Source organism: Penicillium antarcticum (genome assembly GCF_028974205.1).
Source record: "Penicillium antarcticum strain IBT 31339 chromosome Unknown utg000002l_segment0_segment0, whole genome shotgun sequence".
Classification (NCBI taxonomy): domain Eukaryota; kingdom Fungi; phylum Ascomycota; class Eurotiomycetes; order Eurotiales; family Aspergillaceae; genus Penicillium; species Penicillium antarcticum.
The window spans coordinates 3,356,044-3,373,433 of NW_026695300.1; the positions used below are offsets into that span (position 1 = coordinate 3,356,044).

Below are 17,390 nucleotides of genomic sequence, written 5' to 3' on the forward strand. Positions count from 1 at the left end.
TGCCCCCCGCCCTTCTCTCTCTCTCTCTCTCTCTCTCCCACTGCCCATTACGATATATCTGCCAATTTATAATTATCTACATCACTCATGGAAACTATTTTTCCTGTACAATATACTAGCGTCACCCGGTATGCAGAGTAGCTTTTGACAGAGTGGGCTCCTTGGTATACAGATTGCAAAGGGATGCGAGAAGTCCTTTACCCCGCAAATGAGGTTCTTGTGACGAGATTGTGACTTCGAATAACATCTTTGAAGACCTAGCCCAATGACTCCGTCCCTTCACAAAGAGGTGCAGTGTATTTTGAAATTTGTTTACGAACCCTTTGTCTCGGCCTTGACTACTACCGTAATTTCTTCGTTTTTTCAAGATATCATCATGTCATGGCGTTGCCTACCTACATCCATGATATGGAGTCAAAGGCTTTCATGACAAGATGCGCAACAGATCAATCCGACCAAGCCAGGAATCTCTTGTGTTAGCTCACGGGAGCAGCTGCAAACCACATTTGCGACTGTGCCGAGAAGACGATCTTGATATTGAGTAGGTCTCTATCGATATCAGAAACGAGATCGTATCCTAAAATTGATACCTCCTGTTAGGAAAGCCTCTTTTACACTGCTGGCCAGCCAAGTCAGGGCAAACGAGCAACATAACCATCAGCCCCAAATGCTGTTTAGTTTGGTTGATTCCCCTGATCGTTCACAACATAACAATGGCTCGTACGAACAATTTGGCCAATTTACAATTGAGTAGATTTAGTCGTGAGGGGTTGCTCTGGGAATCCTGTGAGATTCGTCTTGGAGATCTCAGAGACTTTGACAGCCTTATTCATTTAGGTTAAAATAATCCAACCCGACTGGTATTAATGCAAAGACTTCACTCGCCGTGATTTCTAGACACCCCACTAGTTCAAATCAATCGGGGCTCGAGACGTAAGATCAAAGTATGAAATTGGGCGTGTACTAAAATGTCCGTGCACCAGTCGGCCCCTCAACTCAACCCCTATTAGACCTCGCCTTACGAGCATAGAACAACCCTCCACGTTTAACTTGAGCACCAATCTGGCATATTCCCAATTCAATTGACATAGGGACTTATTGGTTGTGACCGTATACAAATACAAACTGGAAGCCCGAGGCTGAACAGGCAAACAGCGCATTTGGCCCCCATTCTTCAGTCAAATTCTATCTTCATAGACATTGTCACGCAAAAGACCAGCAAGAAACTACTTCATACGTTATACCATGAAGAACCCACTTCACAATCCATTGCCAGCTTCACTATCAAGTAAATATGCTCCACTTTCCTCATACAGGAAGAACCCTAAACTGACGATCCGATAGGCGAGTGCAAGAAAGCAGCAGCAATCCTAGAATCATTCATCAACCCCAAGCTCAAGATCGATGGAGAAATACCACGCAAAGTCTTTAAAGGCGCAAAGGTACCACGCCACGAATTCAAACCTAGCCACTTGAATAGTGCTAAATCAACCATAGGGAATCGCCATCTTCACAGCCCTACGAGCAGGATTCCTAGGCTCAGCCCGCTTCGGCTCAGGGCTGATAGTCGCTCGTCTCCCAGATGGAAGTTGGTCAGCTCCGTCAGCAATAGGAATGGGCGGTGTCGGCGCAGGCGGACAATTCGGCATGGAATTAACGGACTTCGTATTCGTTTTGACAACCGATTCAGCTGTGAAAACATTCATGCAGGCCGGAAGTTTGACTCTCGGTGGGAATATTTCTATGGCATTCGGACCTATTGGTCGGAGTGCTGAAGCAGGCGGTATATTGGGGGCTAAAGGCGGTGCTGGAGTATTCGCTTACTCAAAGACTCGGGGGTTGTATGGTGGTGTTACGGTTGAGGGTGGCTTTATCGCTGAGCGACCTCATGCGAATAAGAAGTTTTATGGGCGGAAGATGAGGGCTGTTGAACTTTTGACGGGGCTTGTGCCTTTGCCGGCAGAGGCTGCGGTTCTGATGGATGTGCTTAATGGAGAATTCTTCATTGCTGAAAGGGTTGGTGAGGCTTCTGCTCAAGACCATGAGCATTTAGATCCTCAGACTACTGGTACGATTGCTGGAGACTCTGGCGAACAACCACAAAGTGGTTCTGCACCTGCCGCTGGGCAGGCACCAGGCACGGAGCCTGTTGCAGAGCAGGCGCCCCAGCTTCCGGAGTTGTACAATTTCGAAAATCTCGATATGGCCCAAAAGCCAAATGTTCAAGATCCCAATTCGGTGGTGGCTCGGGGATTGGTTGCTGAGCAAGGTGCGCAGCAAGAAACACAAACCATGCAATTATCGAAAGATGCCCAAGAGCCTCTCTCCGTAGTCGACCAAGACCTGGAAGTCAGAGAAGACGGAGCAAAAAACGTCCAGCCTACGCAATTTTTGAAAGATGCTCAAGAGCCTCTTCCGGTGGTTGATCAAGCATCAGCTGCAGAGCAAGATGCTGAACAAGACGTCCAACTCACACAATCTTCCAGCAATGCCCATGATTATACCAAGGAAGAGACTGAACGCCCAGCTTCTAGTGTTCAACAAGACTTATCTGAGGAAATGGTCAGAAAAGAGGCAAAAGGGAAAGAGCCAGAGGTTATCAAACCAGAGGAGAGACCAAGTGGGCCGAATATCGAGCATGCTCACTAATGCTCAGGTGACCGGACACGGACGTCCCTTAAACCCTCAAATTGAATTCCTGAAAAGGTAGCAAAAAGCAATCGATATACAATAATCCGAAAACATAGTAGTAAATTGATAGAAATTTGCAACATGTTATATGACATTGGTATCAAGAACTAAAAAAGCAAAGCATTTACTCAGCAAACAACCGACCGAGAATTAGACTCTGACAAACAAACTCATTACCAACAACCTTGGGAGTAGATTGTTGCTGACTCGGAATAGGAGTAGAAGGAATAGTCACAGTAGACTTCTTACGCTTCCGTCCATGGGTCAGATGAATCTTCTGCCTCTTTGGCTCAAGCATCCACCGTGCAGCACGTTGATCTGCATCGTCGACGTAGATCCAATCCCAGCTGGATGGTATACCGGCATGGGATTGTGAGTCAATCAAGGCCCGGGCCGTGCCGAGGTCAGGGACTCGTTCGACGCGCGAAGCTCCCAAGGCGTATGTGAGGAAGATGTAGGCTTTTCTTTTTTCTTCTGCTTTTCCGCGGCCCATTACCAGGAGGACTGATTGTCCCTTAAGGAGTTTAGGTCGTGCAGAGATTGTCTCCGAGAGGCGGGCGGTAGATGGAGGTGTTGGAAGCATAAGTCTGGATTTTGTTGCTCCGTTGAGGTAGGTTGAGTCTCCGGCAGGTAAGAGGTAGATGTCCCAGTCAAGGATGCGCCTTTGTGCGATGCAGTCTTCTACCCAGCGTCCTGATAGACAGGGAAGGTTCAATGCAAGCGCTTGCATGTACTTCTCGCGGCGGGAATGTGTGTCGGCAATCAAACAAGCAAAGCCAACATCCTCGGCGAGGGCTGTAAGGCGCAGGCCATGGTTTTTGGCTTCATCTTTGGCTGGGTATTTTGTCGGGGTATCATTCGGAATTATTGATGATGCTTCAAACAGTTGAGTGAAGCCTTCGTGTAGTAGTGTACCGCCGTTCTCTTCAATCAGCTTGGTGACACGGTTTTTGGACACTTCGTCCTCTTTGTACGATACCGCGAATGCCATTCCGGCAAAAATACCACTAGCTTGACGAATACTGCGAGAGAAGCGGGCGCTGGGAGATGCAGGCAAAGACGCTGCTTCAGATGGCGTTTCAGCCTTGCTTTCTTGCCGGACAGACTCGGAGCGATGTATAAACTCCCGATCTTTGAGCTTCTTCCAGAGCATAGTATCCAGATAAATACGGCCAATAGGAACCTTGATGATGTTTTCGATGCCGCCGAGTCCACCATGTGGCAGGCTCTTACGTTGTTTGGGGCCAAGGACGACAGTAGCATGACCGTAAATATCTGTTATGGGATGAAGGCCATCGTCTACAGCCTTGGTTAGCTCTTCTTTAGTAAGCTTGTCATCGAGCCCGCGGACAACGTGGGTCACTTTAGGGACATTAGGCATGTCGACCTTGACCTCATCTCCGATATGCAGCTCAAATCTTTTCACGGTAACTTTAGGCACTTCCACAGGGAAACTGTCCTCGAATTTGACCGAGAAATGGCTTTGTGAGACCCCGAGGGGTGTCCCAAAGCATGTTGCAGGGAAGTATGCCAGTTGTTGGCCTCTCCAGACGGCAATCACTTGACTTGGAGCAATCTGCGTGTTGTCTGATAAAGGTTTGGATGGTCGGGGTGTAGTAGGAGGGGCTATAGTCGAGGTTGATTCTGACACTGCAAGATCATCTGAGTCGATTCTGATATCAGAGGATGGATGAGGTGGTGGGTTGTTGACAACAGCTTGAGGCTTAGGTGCGGGTCTTTCAGGCTTCCCAGTGCCCTTTTCCGGGGTTTGCGATTGTCGCAAATATCGCGGCATAGCCCGCTGGCCGAGTCGTTGGCCGATCCTCGATCTCCGGCGGAAGGGCTGCTCAGGCGAGTTCTCCACGTCCCATACATTTTCGGGGACACGTCGTGGAGGTTTTGATTGTCTCCGGACATCCGTCGCAGGGACTTGTACCTGCGATACAGGTTCTGGTTCTTCGGGGATAGGCGGCGATCGATTGTTCAGTGCTCGGAGCGGTGTAACTGATTTAGGAGGCTGCGCACGAGGGGTGAAAGGTATGATCGGGTCAGAGGCGATATAACTTTGGCCATCATTGCCGCGGCGCTTCTTCTTAGGTCGGGTTGGTGATCCTTCGACAAGAGCTCTGAACTCTTTGTCGTCGTTGGTGAAGAGCCCACCCATGTCAAATCCTCCAATTCCAACTTGCGGCGAGAGGTCTGCCGCAATCTCGGTCAAGGCTCTGCGTTGTCCGCCGCCTGGGCTAGAGAGTAGCTTTTTGAGTGGCGAAGACAGTGCCCTAGCACCAGCTGGACGAATTTGACTGCTTCTGTTATCGGAAATTCCATTGAACATTAGCGGAAGATCGTCGTCTTCGATATTCAGTCCATCACCATTGGAACCAGCCTCGGAATGGCAATGGGGGTTACTAGGACTTGTTTCAGGGATGCTCGTCAATCGAGCCATATCACCAACATGCTTGAGGCGTTGGTGAACAGGGGTTTCAGTCACATGAGACTGCAGAGATGAGTTGACACCAAGTCCTTGTTCTTTGGGGTGAGATGAGGCCATGTTTTGTTGCTGAGATGGGGCACTAGATTGTGCATCTCCATTCCCAAAGAATAGTGTTTTTTTTTCAAACTTGGCATCTAGGCTATTTGGTACAATCCCAGCTTGTTGGCTATGGCGACTTGAAGGTCTTGATCGCTGATCGGGTCGAGAGCAAGGAGGAGATGATTGAAGCCGTTGTAGCAAAGGAGAATTTACAGGAGAGCGCGATGGAGATTGGTTCATGTTGATCCGAACAGGTTCGTTGTAAACACTTATCGGTGAGGGCTGAGGTGTTGGTTGAGGTGATGGTTGAGAATCTTTCACCTGTAGTTGGGAAGAACGAAAGTTGGGTTCTGTTTGGGAGCGGAAGGAGCATGGGCGAATTATCACGTCCTCTGGTTCTGCGTCTAAGCAAATAGCAGTTGGTGACTGGATCGCCTCAAAGCCAAGTGCCTGAGATAGTCGCTCATGGGCACTGGCGGCGGCGGCAGCATCCACCGGAGGGCCGTCGTAGTTCTCCTTGTCCTCTTCCGCTGAGGATGGAGGAGGCTCTTGTGATTGAGGAACTTGCACAACACTATCTTCTTCTTGTTCTGTTTCTTCCTCGCTGGCGACAGGCTCAACCATTTCAATGTCTTGCGGTGAGTGTTGACGGGAAGTTGGTCTAGCCGAGAGGTTGGATGTCGATCTGGCAGGAGCCCTGAGACCAGCGAACTGGGCCGCGGCTTCCTCGTCGATCTCCCGTTGCCGTCTTGCACGTTCGACGAAGCTCGATTCCTTATAGAACTCTTTGTCACTCTGGTCCGATTGGATATTGTCCGCCGATCGAGTCAACCTCTCTCCTAACGTCCTGTCACGCTTGGTCTGCGACTCCTTCATCGAGATATAGTTCAAGTTCGGCTCGGATGATTCTCTCATGAAGTTATTTTGGACACCCATCAACGGCGAGGAGATACCATGGGTGATCCTAGCTTGCTGGATCGGAATATTCGGCGATGGACGGTCCGATACGAGTTCCGACTGCAGGTTAACAAGAGGAGATGACGGGGCCTGAGTGGCTCTGAAGACTTGACTTAGACCCATTAGGCCACCACTCGACTCGATATCCCCAGCAAGCGGATTCCGTGAGACGCTCGGGGTCTCAGTTGTCACGCCGTTAGCCTCGGCCCTTTTCACAGCCGTTGCTGGAGTTTCGGCCAGGAACCGTTGTGATTCGGGGAAGAGATCGGGTGCAAAGCCCATTGGCGAAGACTCGTTTGGGTCAGAATTACTGACATCGTCGTTTTCGTCGCCAAACTGGGTGAGTTCGATCCCGTGGCGTGCGGTGTCCAATTCGGCGAAGAGGTCGATATGCCCGCTATCACCCTCGTGCAATGTTCTCAATGTCGCTCCGTCGGCCCCTGTTTCTGTGAAATCATGGCGCATGGACTCCTCGTTTTGTCGGATCAGACTGTCGTACACTGACTGCGATACAACTTGGGTGTCCCCCGGAGCTCCATCTCCGTAATCCACATTGTCGAATTGCGATCCCGGTACAGCCTCCGGCCCGGCATCGCTTCTTTGGAGACTCATTGGCTGTGATTCATGCTGCCGGGATCGAGTAGGAGTAAGTTCGTTTCTGGTGGAAAATCTTGCGGGGTCGGATGGCGTTTTCGGGGGTTGAGGTTGGCGAGAATATGTGCCTGAGGCGCTGTTCACTTGGTATGTGTAACTGGGTTTTTTCCTTGGGTCGGTGCCAGTATCTGCAAAACTTGAGTGACACAGCTGAGATGGAGAGTGCTGGGGGATTTTGGGATTAGTCCAATTAGGGTGAAGAACGCTGCAGGGTCGGTACATACTAGCCCCAACGCGTCGCGTCTCAGCTTCTCAAAATCGATGCTATCCTCCTGAGTCTCCATTTTCGGACGACATAGAGTCCCAGAATATCCTCATAGATATGTGTGATAAGATGGGTGCCTTAGATACCCATTGCTCTAAATTATCCCCCGTGTGATGCCCGTCCAACGAAATTGGTTCTCTGGCACCCGAACGCGAGAGGGACGCGAAAACTAGGTCACGTGAAAATATAAAGTAATATTACCTCATATGGACTAGTGTGTTTGTATAGTACAGTAGCCATTTTTACGACAATTTATCATGCTCGGACGAGTCTATTCTCTAAAAAAGTATTTACAATGGAGACAAAAGTATTGGGAATAATCGTCGACATCATGGGTCGTTATGCAATGATATTACAAGTATGCAACCATTCATGTTCAATGCAACAGCATGAGCTGAGAGGGTATCGGAAGCCCTAAGTTCTACAAAAAGGTGATCGAAACAACATGCTCCTCAATCACGCATGCGGTTGGGCACGAATCTCTTAACGAGAAATTCCCGCACTTGGTAAGTACCAAGCAAAGCGCCAATATCATCAATGGAAGCAGTAGGCGGCGGCACTTCCACATAGCAGACAACAAGACTCTTCAAGACCTGAGCCTGGACTCGGTTGACGCAGTGCAACCACCACCAACTGCGAGTCTGTTTGGCAGCAATGTATTCCTTCCGTTCCTCGGTTTCGGTCCAGTATGAGTGGCTGTAGGATGGGATGACGATGACGGCGAACTCGGCGTGGGAGAAGACAGGTCCGCGGTTGTAGAGGAGGTAGTCTGTTCCGAATTTCACGCCGGAGCGGACGACCCAGCCCAGGGATCGGAAGTGGTGGTAGACGACGTAGGAGAGCATGAAGGGATCGTCGGGTTGGAGGGCGGCGGAGGCATCTCGGGATGGGTTGAAGGAATGATTGCAGAGGAGTTTAAGGAGCGATGTTGTTGACATGATTGAGTTCGGCTGGTTCTGGCTTGCCTTGACGGGGGCATCGTAGATGTTCAAAGTGCCGAGGGAGTAGGAGAGGAAGAACGCTTCTTCCTTGGAAAGTTGGAGATGCTCTTCATTTTCGAAGATGGGTTCCTCGTCCGCTTCAATGTTATCCACGACAGAATCGGGAAGTTTCATGGAGGACGGCGAGTTTGATAGGAACTCTTGCTTTTGCATGACAGGCGAGAAGCGTACAGACTTCCCATTTGGTGACTTCTCTGCTTGATCTGTTGAATCTGTCGCAGCCGCTTTTCGTGCTGCTTGGTTGCGTGTCTCAAGCATTCGAGCCTCCTTTGCCTTCCTGAGAGAGAACTTCTCAGTCGAGGTTGCTGTGTCGTTAGCCGTACCATCTGCGGCCGTTGACTGATCGTCTTGGTCAATCGTCGTGCCATTTTCCCTGGCTGCAGCTTCAGCCTTTAGTCTTTCCTCAATGGCCAGCTTCTCCATACGTGCACGCTCTAGCTTCAGCTCACGTCGTTCCTCACGTCGCTGTCTTGTAACCTCCTCGCTTGACTTGCCGCCCAATAACCCTCTCCGCTTCTTCTCTCGCGCCAGCCAGCTCGGCTCGCTTCGACTTAGACTACCCTTGCCAAAGAAGCCCATCTGCCACAGGGCCTTAACGGCATTCTCGTCCGTAACATGGACCGATGAAGTGGCCGAGTCAAAGTAGGCCGAGTAGACTTCTTGATGGGGCGGGGAGATAAGAAATGTGAGGTACGAGAGAGCAACACTAATAAGAGAGAGAGGGTTATGAGGAATTACAGGAGGAACATGATGTACAGTGACCGGGAGAGGAAACCGGTGAATATGTCTGAAGTTGGGCCTAGGCGGACGAGGAGCCCGTGGCCTAGCCTCTGCAGGCGCAGGCTGGGTAGACACAGGCTTCTCGGTGCTGGTTACTGTAGTGGCCATTTGAAGCCACTACTGGAAGAATTCGTGTTAGAATGTCAAAGTCCTGAAGAAAATTCGATGTTAGCGAATGTTCTTTCACAGGCGAAGTGTTCAATCGTCATGGTGTGATTCTTCTCAGATACCGTTGTAGTCAATTCAGCAGATCATTGACAGACAGCTAGAAATCAAAGTGCCGTCTGCCTGAGCATGAATAAAAGGTGTCATCACCGAAGGTGAAGGTGCATGGGAAGAGGGAAGCAGTTTGTTCTTACCTTGAGTTTGTATGCTGGAGTAGGTTGGATATCAATTACTAGAGTCACCACAGCATTTCTGCCCATTAATAGTGACTATGCGCTGTTCATAGAGATGATACTATTTTGCAGCTCTTTCGAAGAAGAGGAATTTTTGCGGGAAGCTCGGCCATTTAAAGCGGTGCCTGACTCAGCATGGTGGCCCGAGCTCGTTCAGGTCCATCGAGAAAAAAATTCCTCCACTATCGCCGTTAAGCCAAAACGAAGCACCAATACCGCCAAGTGAGTTGTTGATCTCGCTCTTGTTGTTCTGACAGTCTGCTAACCTCTATCTTCACAGAATGCATCTTATGGTACGTTTTCTCGCATCTGCGAAGCGCACGCATCGCCAGCTCCATCCCAGAATCGGTCTCTAATTTTAACGAACAGTACACTCTCGACGCCCAAGGCAAGCGTGTCTACACGCTCAAGAAGGTATGGGAACAATTTCCCGAGGAATTGCTTTGTCGTTGGACTCAGTGCTTCCTCTGATTCGTTTTATACCATGCATAATTCTAACGTCGGTCAACTACAGGTCCTCAGCGGTGAGGTTACCAAGTCTGCCCACCCCGCCCGTTTCTCTCCCGATGACAAGTACTCTCGGTATGTGAATGTTTGCTGGATATTGGAATTTCAGGGAGCTAACTATTTCCACAGTCACCGTGTCACCCTGAAGAAGCGCTACGGTCTTCTCCTCACCCAGCAGTCCGGTACGTCGAATCTCCCTTCGAATTGCACTTCATGAATACTAACATGGATATCACAGCTACCCCTGCCCAGTAAAGCAATCAACACTGGGAAAAGTGTATTACCGGGCGGCATAGCCCATGTTTCGGCGAATGGTGTTTTTCTGCGGTCAACGGATGGCTAAGATGTGCATACTTGGTTTGCTTTCGTTGGATATTCTTGTCGGGGCTTGAGCTAGACAAATTAGAGAATATGATACCTGATCTAGGTCGTCAACAACAAGGACTTTGATAACTGTTCATATACAATCGTATGACTGGCTACATAATCTATGTTCAACTGTAAATCAAAAAGACAAGACATGGTCATTCCTCATGAGCAGGTCGATCGTCACCATGAATGGCACGGTGGCATCGACCAAATGAAACGAAACTTTTTTCTTTCCATGCCCCAAAACTCCAATCCATGTAATCCAAGATGCAAAGTCACCCATAACGCATGCTTAGCGCTTTCTAGAGTTGACGTTGCGGCCGGCGCCGACCTTGGTACGGCCGCCAGTCTTGTTGCGCTCGCCGGTCAGGATGCCAGGAAGGTAATCCTCGTCCATGAGATCGCGCTCACGGCGCTGCCGGCGCTCTTCTTCAGCGTTGGCACGGACGAATTCCTTCTGGTCCTCAGCAAGGACGAGCTCCGTGCCCCAACCTCCCTTGCCACCGCCGCCCTTCCACTTGCCGTTCGCACTGCCTGCGATGGGCTTGGGGACGCTGTATACGTTACCGCGGTTGTTCCACTGCATGTTCTTCTTGAGGTGCATTGTGAATTGGCCATTGGCAGTGGTGGTGCAAGAGACACGGGTAAGGGTGTCCTTGCCGCAGCGAGGGCAGAACTGCTTGGTCATATCCTTGGTGGTCAAGAAACAGCCGTGGCAGCGCTTGATGAAGGTCTTGAGGTGCTGAACCTTCTGCAGGGTAGTAGTAGACAGAAGGTTAAGGTTCATCTGGAGAAGAACGTTTTGACACTATTCAAGTATATTAGTGGGTGATTCATTGTGCTGGTTTTGTGTGTACTTACGGCGAAATCAGTGGTCATGGTCGCAACTTGCATCGTCTTCGGCGCAGCCGCAAGAGACGCAGATCCGGACTCATCCTGAGCCAGGCGCTTCTTATAGTTGGTGGGTGTAATCCACTCGCCGCCGTCGGAATCGGCTTCATCCGCAGGCTCGTCTGGGTCTTGTTCTTCAGCGGCAACAATCTCGACGTCCTCGTTGGAGGCGGGGACGGTCTCCTCCTCCTTAGGCTTTTCTTGACTCTCCTCAATGACGGCCTCCTTCACGCCCTCTGCAATAGCCTCCACATCCGCAGATTCGGACTCGGGTTGGGCTTCCTTAGACTCTTCCGCGGGTTCTTCCTTGGGCTCTTCCTTCACAGGAGGCTTGCCATTGATCTTCTTCTGTCCGGGGACACTTCGCAACCGCCAATCTCCTTCGTTCTTCTCACACTCGAGTTCGTATGCAAGAGCGAGGATCTCAATATCGACTCGACTGAGCACAGTTCGGTCACCAGTCTTGCGAGCGAATTCACTGATAACGTTGAAGCTGTGTGGTGTGGGTGTGCGCTGCTTCAAGAAGGGTAGGTAGAGGGTCTCGACACGTGCGCGGGCATCGGGGTCGCGGATTTCGCCCACCACGGAGGGTGTGGTGATAATTTCCTCACATTGCGCTAGGAGGGTTGAAAGTGGCGGGGTATTTTTGAGAATCGGACCCGCGTCCAACACGATTGTGTGGACCGGCTTGGTGACTGTGTTCGTAGTCTCCGCCATGATGACCTGTGTAGCAGAAGTATTGCTATTGATCAACGAGAGTGAGGAAATACAGGCGACTTGAAGAAGTGATTATGTTCGTGATGAAATTTCTCTGTGAACGGTCTGTGCGTTCTTATCGGCCCTATCTTATCGCATCTATAACCACCAAGGTCTTTTTTTTTCTTTCACACTTGCTGTTCAATTCATTCGTCTAGTATTATTGTAGCTGTTCGAAGACTTTAGCTATGTGAAAAATCATCCTATCCACGTCGGAACACTTAATTGGTGCCATTATTGGCAACAAGGCTGAATACCCCTGAACGCATAACACATGTTGTTTTACTATATGTATACTTGAAGAATTCAGGGCTGGTCTTCGTATCTCTAAATCAATCAGTTAAAATTGATTTGACGAATGCATCTCAGTTCTAAGCTGATTGGATTCAACCAAAGTTGTCAGGAATCACAAGGATACATATTCACTTCATCGTTATTCAATCAGATTAGAACGCTTTTGGTTCGAGAAATTACGGAAGATTGTATACAAATCTTTGGCCCTACAATTATGCGTAAAAGCAGGACTGTCATAGTACGAGGCCTTTCACGGGTTTCCGTACAGGTATGCTTTTTATAAGTTGAGGGTAAGAACGTACCCTGAAACGGTAGAAGACTCACAGTTTGTTAACCGGGAAGTGGAGAGCGAAGAAAGTGACAGCGGAAGAGCTGGTGCGCAAGTATCGCTAGGGCTCCAATCTTCTAGAATTATTGCGAAGATATCAAGAACATATCTATATGGAAAGATTCGCGAGTTTGGACCGTGGCGACCGGCTTCCAAGAATGGAAGCTTGACTGCCCCCCTCCTCTCCAAATCCTCAAATAGTAGCACTGATTAGCGACACCAAATCCACTCTTTTGGATGACAAGCAGCAAAGCGTGTGTGTCTCTAGATGATCCTGATGGGGGCCACTTTGACAATATCGCCTTTTTGTCGGGCAAGACAATCGCACTATCGACCTATGATCTTAGAAGTCTGCTACGTAGAAGAGATAATATAGAAAAACCTACTGTTATATTCATGGATCATAATTCATCTCAAATACCTGCCTTTATATGATCTAGTTGGTTTACGTAAGGCACTCGAGAATTGGCAAAAGTAGGGCGAAAAGAAGGTATGAAACGGTGTAAATGCTTAAAAACTTTATGGAGAGACTCTTTAATAGTTCATTACACAGTATTCATATCCATGATCCTTGTTGCAGCTGGCTACGAAGTCCAAAGGCATAGAAAAAGGTGAGGTAACTGGCTTCTTCGATTTCCTCATCTCGTTTTTGGGCTCTCCGAGGGCTTCAATCCGAGACATTGACTTATGGAATTACTATCCAAAACCAAATGAAAGGAAATGCCAGATCTAGGAGCATGAACAAGTAGTGGTGATCCACAGCTATTCTGTCAAGGGCAGCTGCGTTGTTTCTGCATACTGGCACAGCGTATTCGGTCAACGAGCAGCCAGAAGAAAGGGACTGCTATGCAATATGCTATACTGAACCAGACTTAAGCCTGCACTTCCCTCCATGATTTTGCTAACTGAACCAAGTGCAGACCCGTCGTAGTGGCCTAGAAATCGTACTCGCACTGAACTCGTCTTTCGAGTGCTTGCGAGCAATGGTTGTTGTAGTTGATGTAATGTCAAAATAACATAATAGAATATGTTCGATCAGCCGTCGCATTTTCCAATTACCGAAACCCCCTAGCAACTCGGCAATACAGGCAATCTATGCATGCAGGCCCCGAACCTCGCGCCTTGCATATGTCAAAGCCACCACGCAACGAAATTATAGGATTTGAATCCCCAAAAATACGTTAATATTCCTGCGGTCGTTTCTGTGAGGACGGATTCGCAATTATCAATGTTGGTGCAGGCAATCAGCCCCAGATGTGACATGTAAACTCGTTTGTCAACTCCACATTGGTGGAGTTCATTTCAGCCACACATTTCAGCTGATGATCTCAATGGCTGATGAAATGACTGCTTTTCTGAGAATCATTTTGCAAGTTTTGCCACGGGCTGAAAAGCGCATTGGGAACACCTTTGCATGTTGTGCGATGTGAGTGACCGATCCCATAGAACCTCACAGGTCTTGTCAAATGACCGCGATGATCCAAACTTTAGAAATCAGTTCTCGATCTTATATTTATCATCAAACAGCAACAATTATTCAATTAAAGCTAAGAAAGTGAAGCTTTTGCACGTTTACATCCGGGGTAGAAGCGGTCAACGACCATCCCTTACAAGAATGCAGCCACTATCGAACGGTGATGCCGCCCAATGAATAGGAGATCTTATTCAAAGTTAGAAGTCCACTTTAAATTGGATTCGGGTCTCTTACTAGAAGCAGTATATTTGTGGGAAAGTTCTGGGGCACCCCTTGCACAACTAGTGACCTGTGCGACGAGCTTAACAAAGCCCTAACATGCAAATTTGAGACCCTGGCGCATGTGGGCGCTTCGTTTCTCTGTCAACTCTTGAAACAGGCAGAAACTTTATCTCACCATCCCCAAGGTAACGATAGAGGGGCAGAACGAGGGGTGGATATACACTGAAGATGTTTCTCGATCAATGTATACGATCGGGTATGAGACACCATGTTTGCCGTATGATCGATCGAGGGCATTCGGGTTCCGGCAGTTTCATTCTCCACAATTTGGTATTTTCTTCTGTCATGTCCGTGCCTTGCCCACCCCCCATAGTGGGATTGCGGCGATGTCATAGGTAGGGATGTGATGTGTATATTGTATCGTGGAGTGACGCGCATGCAGTACTCACGATCCAGATTCTAGTGCCCAATAGGTTTGTCGCCATGTAACAGACGCTAAATAGCAGAGATCTCCGATTCTTCAAAGATAGATCAACCCCTATGACAAGCTTAACGGGCGGATTGATACGTAAATACTTCGGGCTGGCTGAAGCTCGGAGGATATTCTTCTCCGGACCCATAATATTCATCAGTATTCCCTGTCATTTTCTACTCGAAGCCACCGGCGAACACCAAAGGAGATGATCTCCGTCGAGTTTTTTGCGGAGATTGAACGTTGAAGTCAGCAGCATGTCGCCCGGACATCTAAACAATATATTTGGAATTTCTTCAACTATTACTTTTGAAATTCCAGCAGCTTGGGTCACTCTAATATCCCCAGATTATAAACCGCCACGTATCAGAATTCATCGGAATCAAGGCACACTGACCAATGCATACCTGATCTGATCGGTAAGTCGGGCGGATCTTTTCAGATGCGATTGTCGCGATGATCAACGACTATTTTACCACTCAGAACTAATGAGAGCAAACGGGCGTGACTTTCAGAGGTTTCAGAACGATTGATCTATCTACACCCCTGCAAAGTATAATTCTTCCTCGTTCGTGTAGAAAAAATCATCCACAAAGAGTCAATTTGCAGATGCAATGTGATGGAATGAGGAAAAGGAAGGAGAAAACCCAAAGCTTAGAACCCAGTTCCAAACATACATATCGTTTCTTTCGGGATCTACTCTGGGCCCGATTCGTTATATGCAGCCCCTTGCGCTGCACCTTGCAACCATGCTCTCATCCAGACTGGACTACTGTCTCGCGTCTAAATATCGGTCCGCCAGTCCGAGGAGGCGAGGGGACGAAATGGTAATAGATCATTGATAAGTTCAATTCTGGCTCTCGTGGAGACGGGGATGTGCATCTTCGCCTTTGTCGTTGGATTTCTGGGCCTGGCTGCATTGTTTATGGGTCCCCTTGTCAGATCAGCTTATACATAAGGCAATCTCCTCGACGCCGCTCCATCTTCTCCAAGTGGTTTGGGGAATTCTTCTCTTATCGCTCGCTTTGGTCCCGATTTGTCTTGCCCTCGATCTGGTGCCTTGGCTGTCCTGATTATTGTAGATCGGATCATCATTGTCCATTATTGATCTCGCTTCAACATATTCAGCATATTCCCCAGATTTGTCTACATTCTTTTTATATTGGATCCGGGTTAGAGCTCTTATCATCCCCAGATTTCCTTGCCAGGGTCAAGGTGCCGCTGCAAGATGAATATGTTTCAGATTCGCGATGCGATATTTCAGCGGGATAACGATGGCGTATTCATGTCCTCTCGCGGAGTTCAAGGCTTGACAGTGAGCGTTGTCTTCACAGCCTTAGCAACATGTTTCGTCGCCGCAAGGATGTATACCCGCATCAAGCTCATGAGAAAGGTTGAAGCAAATGACTGGATGGTCATCATTGCCTTGGTAGGTTCCCAGAGGGAGACTAAGAGGACCAACTGCTAATGTGGAGAACCAGGTCAACTCATATGTCTTCATGGGACTGGATATAGTCGAAGCTCTCAGTGGAATGGGTACACACATCAAGGATATTCCACCAAACATCCTCGAAAGACAGTTGAAGGTAAGCTTTCCCAGTCAACACACTGCAAACAGTATCTAACAACCACCGCACTAGGCCTTCTGGCTCACAATCCCATTCTACAACGCCGCCGTTCTCTGTGCCAAAGCCTCAATCCTGATGCAATACTTCCGCGTCTTCCCAACACAGCGCATGCGCGTCGTCTGCTGGGTCATGATCACCATCCTTGGTATCTATGGTACATGGGCGGTAATCAGTGCATTCCTGAACTGTATCCCCGTCGCCAAATTCTGGGATGATTCAATCCAAGGATATTGTTTGAGCAGGCCTGGTCTGTGGTTCTCGAACGCTAGTATGCATATCGCAACCGATCTCGCTATCTTGATCATCCCCATTCCGGCATTGATGGCAGTTGATTTGCCTCGGAAGCAGAAGTTTGCGCTGATGCTTATGTTTGGTTTGGGTGGCTTGTGGGTTACTCTTACACCAAATCAGCTCAGCCATGAGAATATACCGCTGACCTTGTCCTCCAGTGTTTGCATAACCAGTATCGTCCGTCTAACCAGCCTCAAAAAGATCGCAGACTCAACTGATCCAACCTGTACGCACCCCAGCCCAACCCCCAAAGCCCCGACATACAGACTAACCTGAGTTCAGACGATAACGTGGCCGCCGCCGCCTGGTCCGCAGTAGAATGCAACACAGGAATAATTTGCGCCTGCCTCCCAACCCTGAAACCTCTTCTGGCACGCCTTTTCCCAGGAATGATGACAACTTTCAGCGCAAGCCGCCCAAGCTACGGCGACACAACACAACGTAACTCAACCTGGAACGGAGACGGCTCGACTCTTGGTGCGCCTGGTGAAGATCCCGAGTATGGTGCTGGTGACCCGGAACGTGTACTGGAGCTTGTTCCCGGTAACGGCAGTAACGGTTTTAGGAATGAACATGGCCATGGGCATGGCATGAGTTGGTCTCAGGAGGAGAAGAAGGGGTTGACGCAGATTTCTTCGATTGCTGATGCGAATGGATCCGGGCCTCATGCTTCGCCTTCGTCTGATTCGGTTGATTCGATGAGGCGTTGAGGGCTTTGCGGTTGGGTTGGTTGTTTGATTATGGCTTAATATTTTTTTGTCAGACACCAAGTCCTTCGCGTTACGATATACCATGTGCGTGATTGGGATTTGGGTTTCTTTGCTCATGTTTTTGAGCTTTACGGTCTTTCGCAGTTTGAGAACTGCCTTTCACTCATCA

The 17,390-nt window shown here is 48.9% G+C and overlaps 6 protein-coding genes across 6 annotated transcripts; 3 read left to right on the forward strand and 3 right to left on the reverse strand.

Annotated features, from left to right (window-relative positions):
* Positions 1–1,245: 1,245 nt before the first annotated feature.
* On the forward strand, positions 1,246–2,649 carry N7508_002237 (lipid-binding SYLF domain-containing protein; the record flags this gene model as incomplete). Its single annotated transcript, XM_058460303.1, has 3 exons — positions 1,246–1,288; positions 1,345–1,442; positions 1,498–2,649. 3 exons carry the CDS (start codon positions 1,246–1,248, stop codon positions 2,647–2,649), a joined length of 1,293 nt encoding a protein of 430 aa, XP_058323835.1.
* Positions 2,650–2,815: 166 nt separating this feature from the next.
* On the reverse strand, positions 2,816–7,119 carry N7508_002238 (chromatin-binding protein RAD9; the record flags this gene model as incomplete). Its single annotated transcript, XM_058460304.1, has 2 exons — positions 2,816–7,000; positions 7,060–7,119. The coding sequence occupies 2 exons, from the start codon at positions 7,117–7,119 to the stop codon at positions 2,816–2,818; spliced, it is 4,245 nt and encodes a 1,414-aa protein (XP_058323836.1).
* Positions 7,120–7,552: 433 nt separating this feature from the next.
* On the reverse strand, positions 7,553–8,989 carry sen2 (tRNA splicing endonuclease subunit SEN2; the record flags this gene model as incomplete). Its single annotated transcript, XM_058460305.1, has 1 exon — positions 7,553–8,989. The coding sequence occupies one exon, from the start codon at positions 8,987–8,989 to the stop codon at positions 7,553–7,555; it is 1,437 nt and encodes a 478-aa protein (XP_058323837.1).
* A 364-nt stretch (positions 8,990–9,353) lies between these two features.
* N7508_002240 (H/ACA ribonucleoprotein complex subunit NOP10) lies at positions 9,354–10,003 on the forward strand (the record flags this gene model as incomplete). The annotated part of the gene is made up of 4 exons (XM_058460306.1): positions 9,354–9,501; positions 9,560–9,693; positions 9,794–9,861; positions 9,916–10,003. Coding segments are annotated over 4 exons (438 nt in total), but the record flags the coding sequence as incomplete, so codon positions are not given.
* A 444-nt stretch (positions 10,004–10,447) lies between these two features.
* On the reverse strand, positions 10,448–11,763 carry N7508_002241 (rRNA-binding endoribonuclease; the record flags this gene model as incomplete). The annotated part of the gene is made up of 2 exons (XM_058460307.1): positions 10,448–10,963; positions 11,017–11,763. 2 exons carry the CDS (start codon positions 11,761–11,763, stop codon positions 10,448–10,450), a joined length of 1,263 nt encoding a protein of 420 aa, XP_058323839.1.
* Positions 11,764–15,820: 4,057 nt separating this feature from the next.
* Positions 15,821–17,221, forward strand: N7508_002242 (uncharacterized protein; the record flags this gene model as incomplete). Its single annotated transcript, XM_058460308.1, has 4 exons — positions 15,821–16,021; positions 16,074–16,178; positions 16,233–16,737; positions 16,794–17,221. 4 exons carry the CDS (start codon positions 15,821–15,823, stop codon positions 17,219–17,221), a joined length of 1,239 nt encoding a protein of 412 aa, XP_058323840.1.
* Between the last annotated feature and the right edge of the window lie 169 nt (positions 17,222–17,390).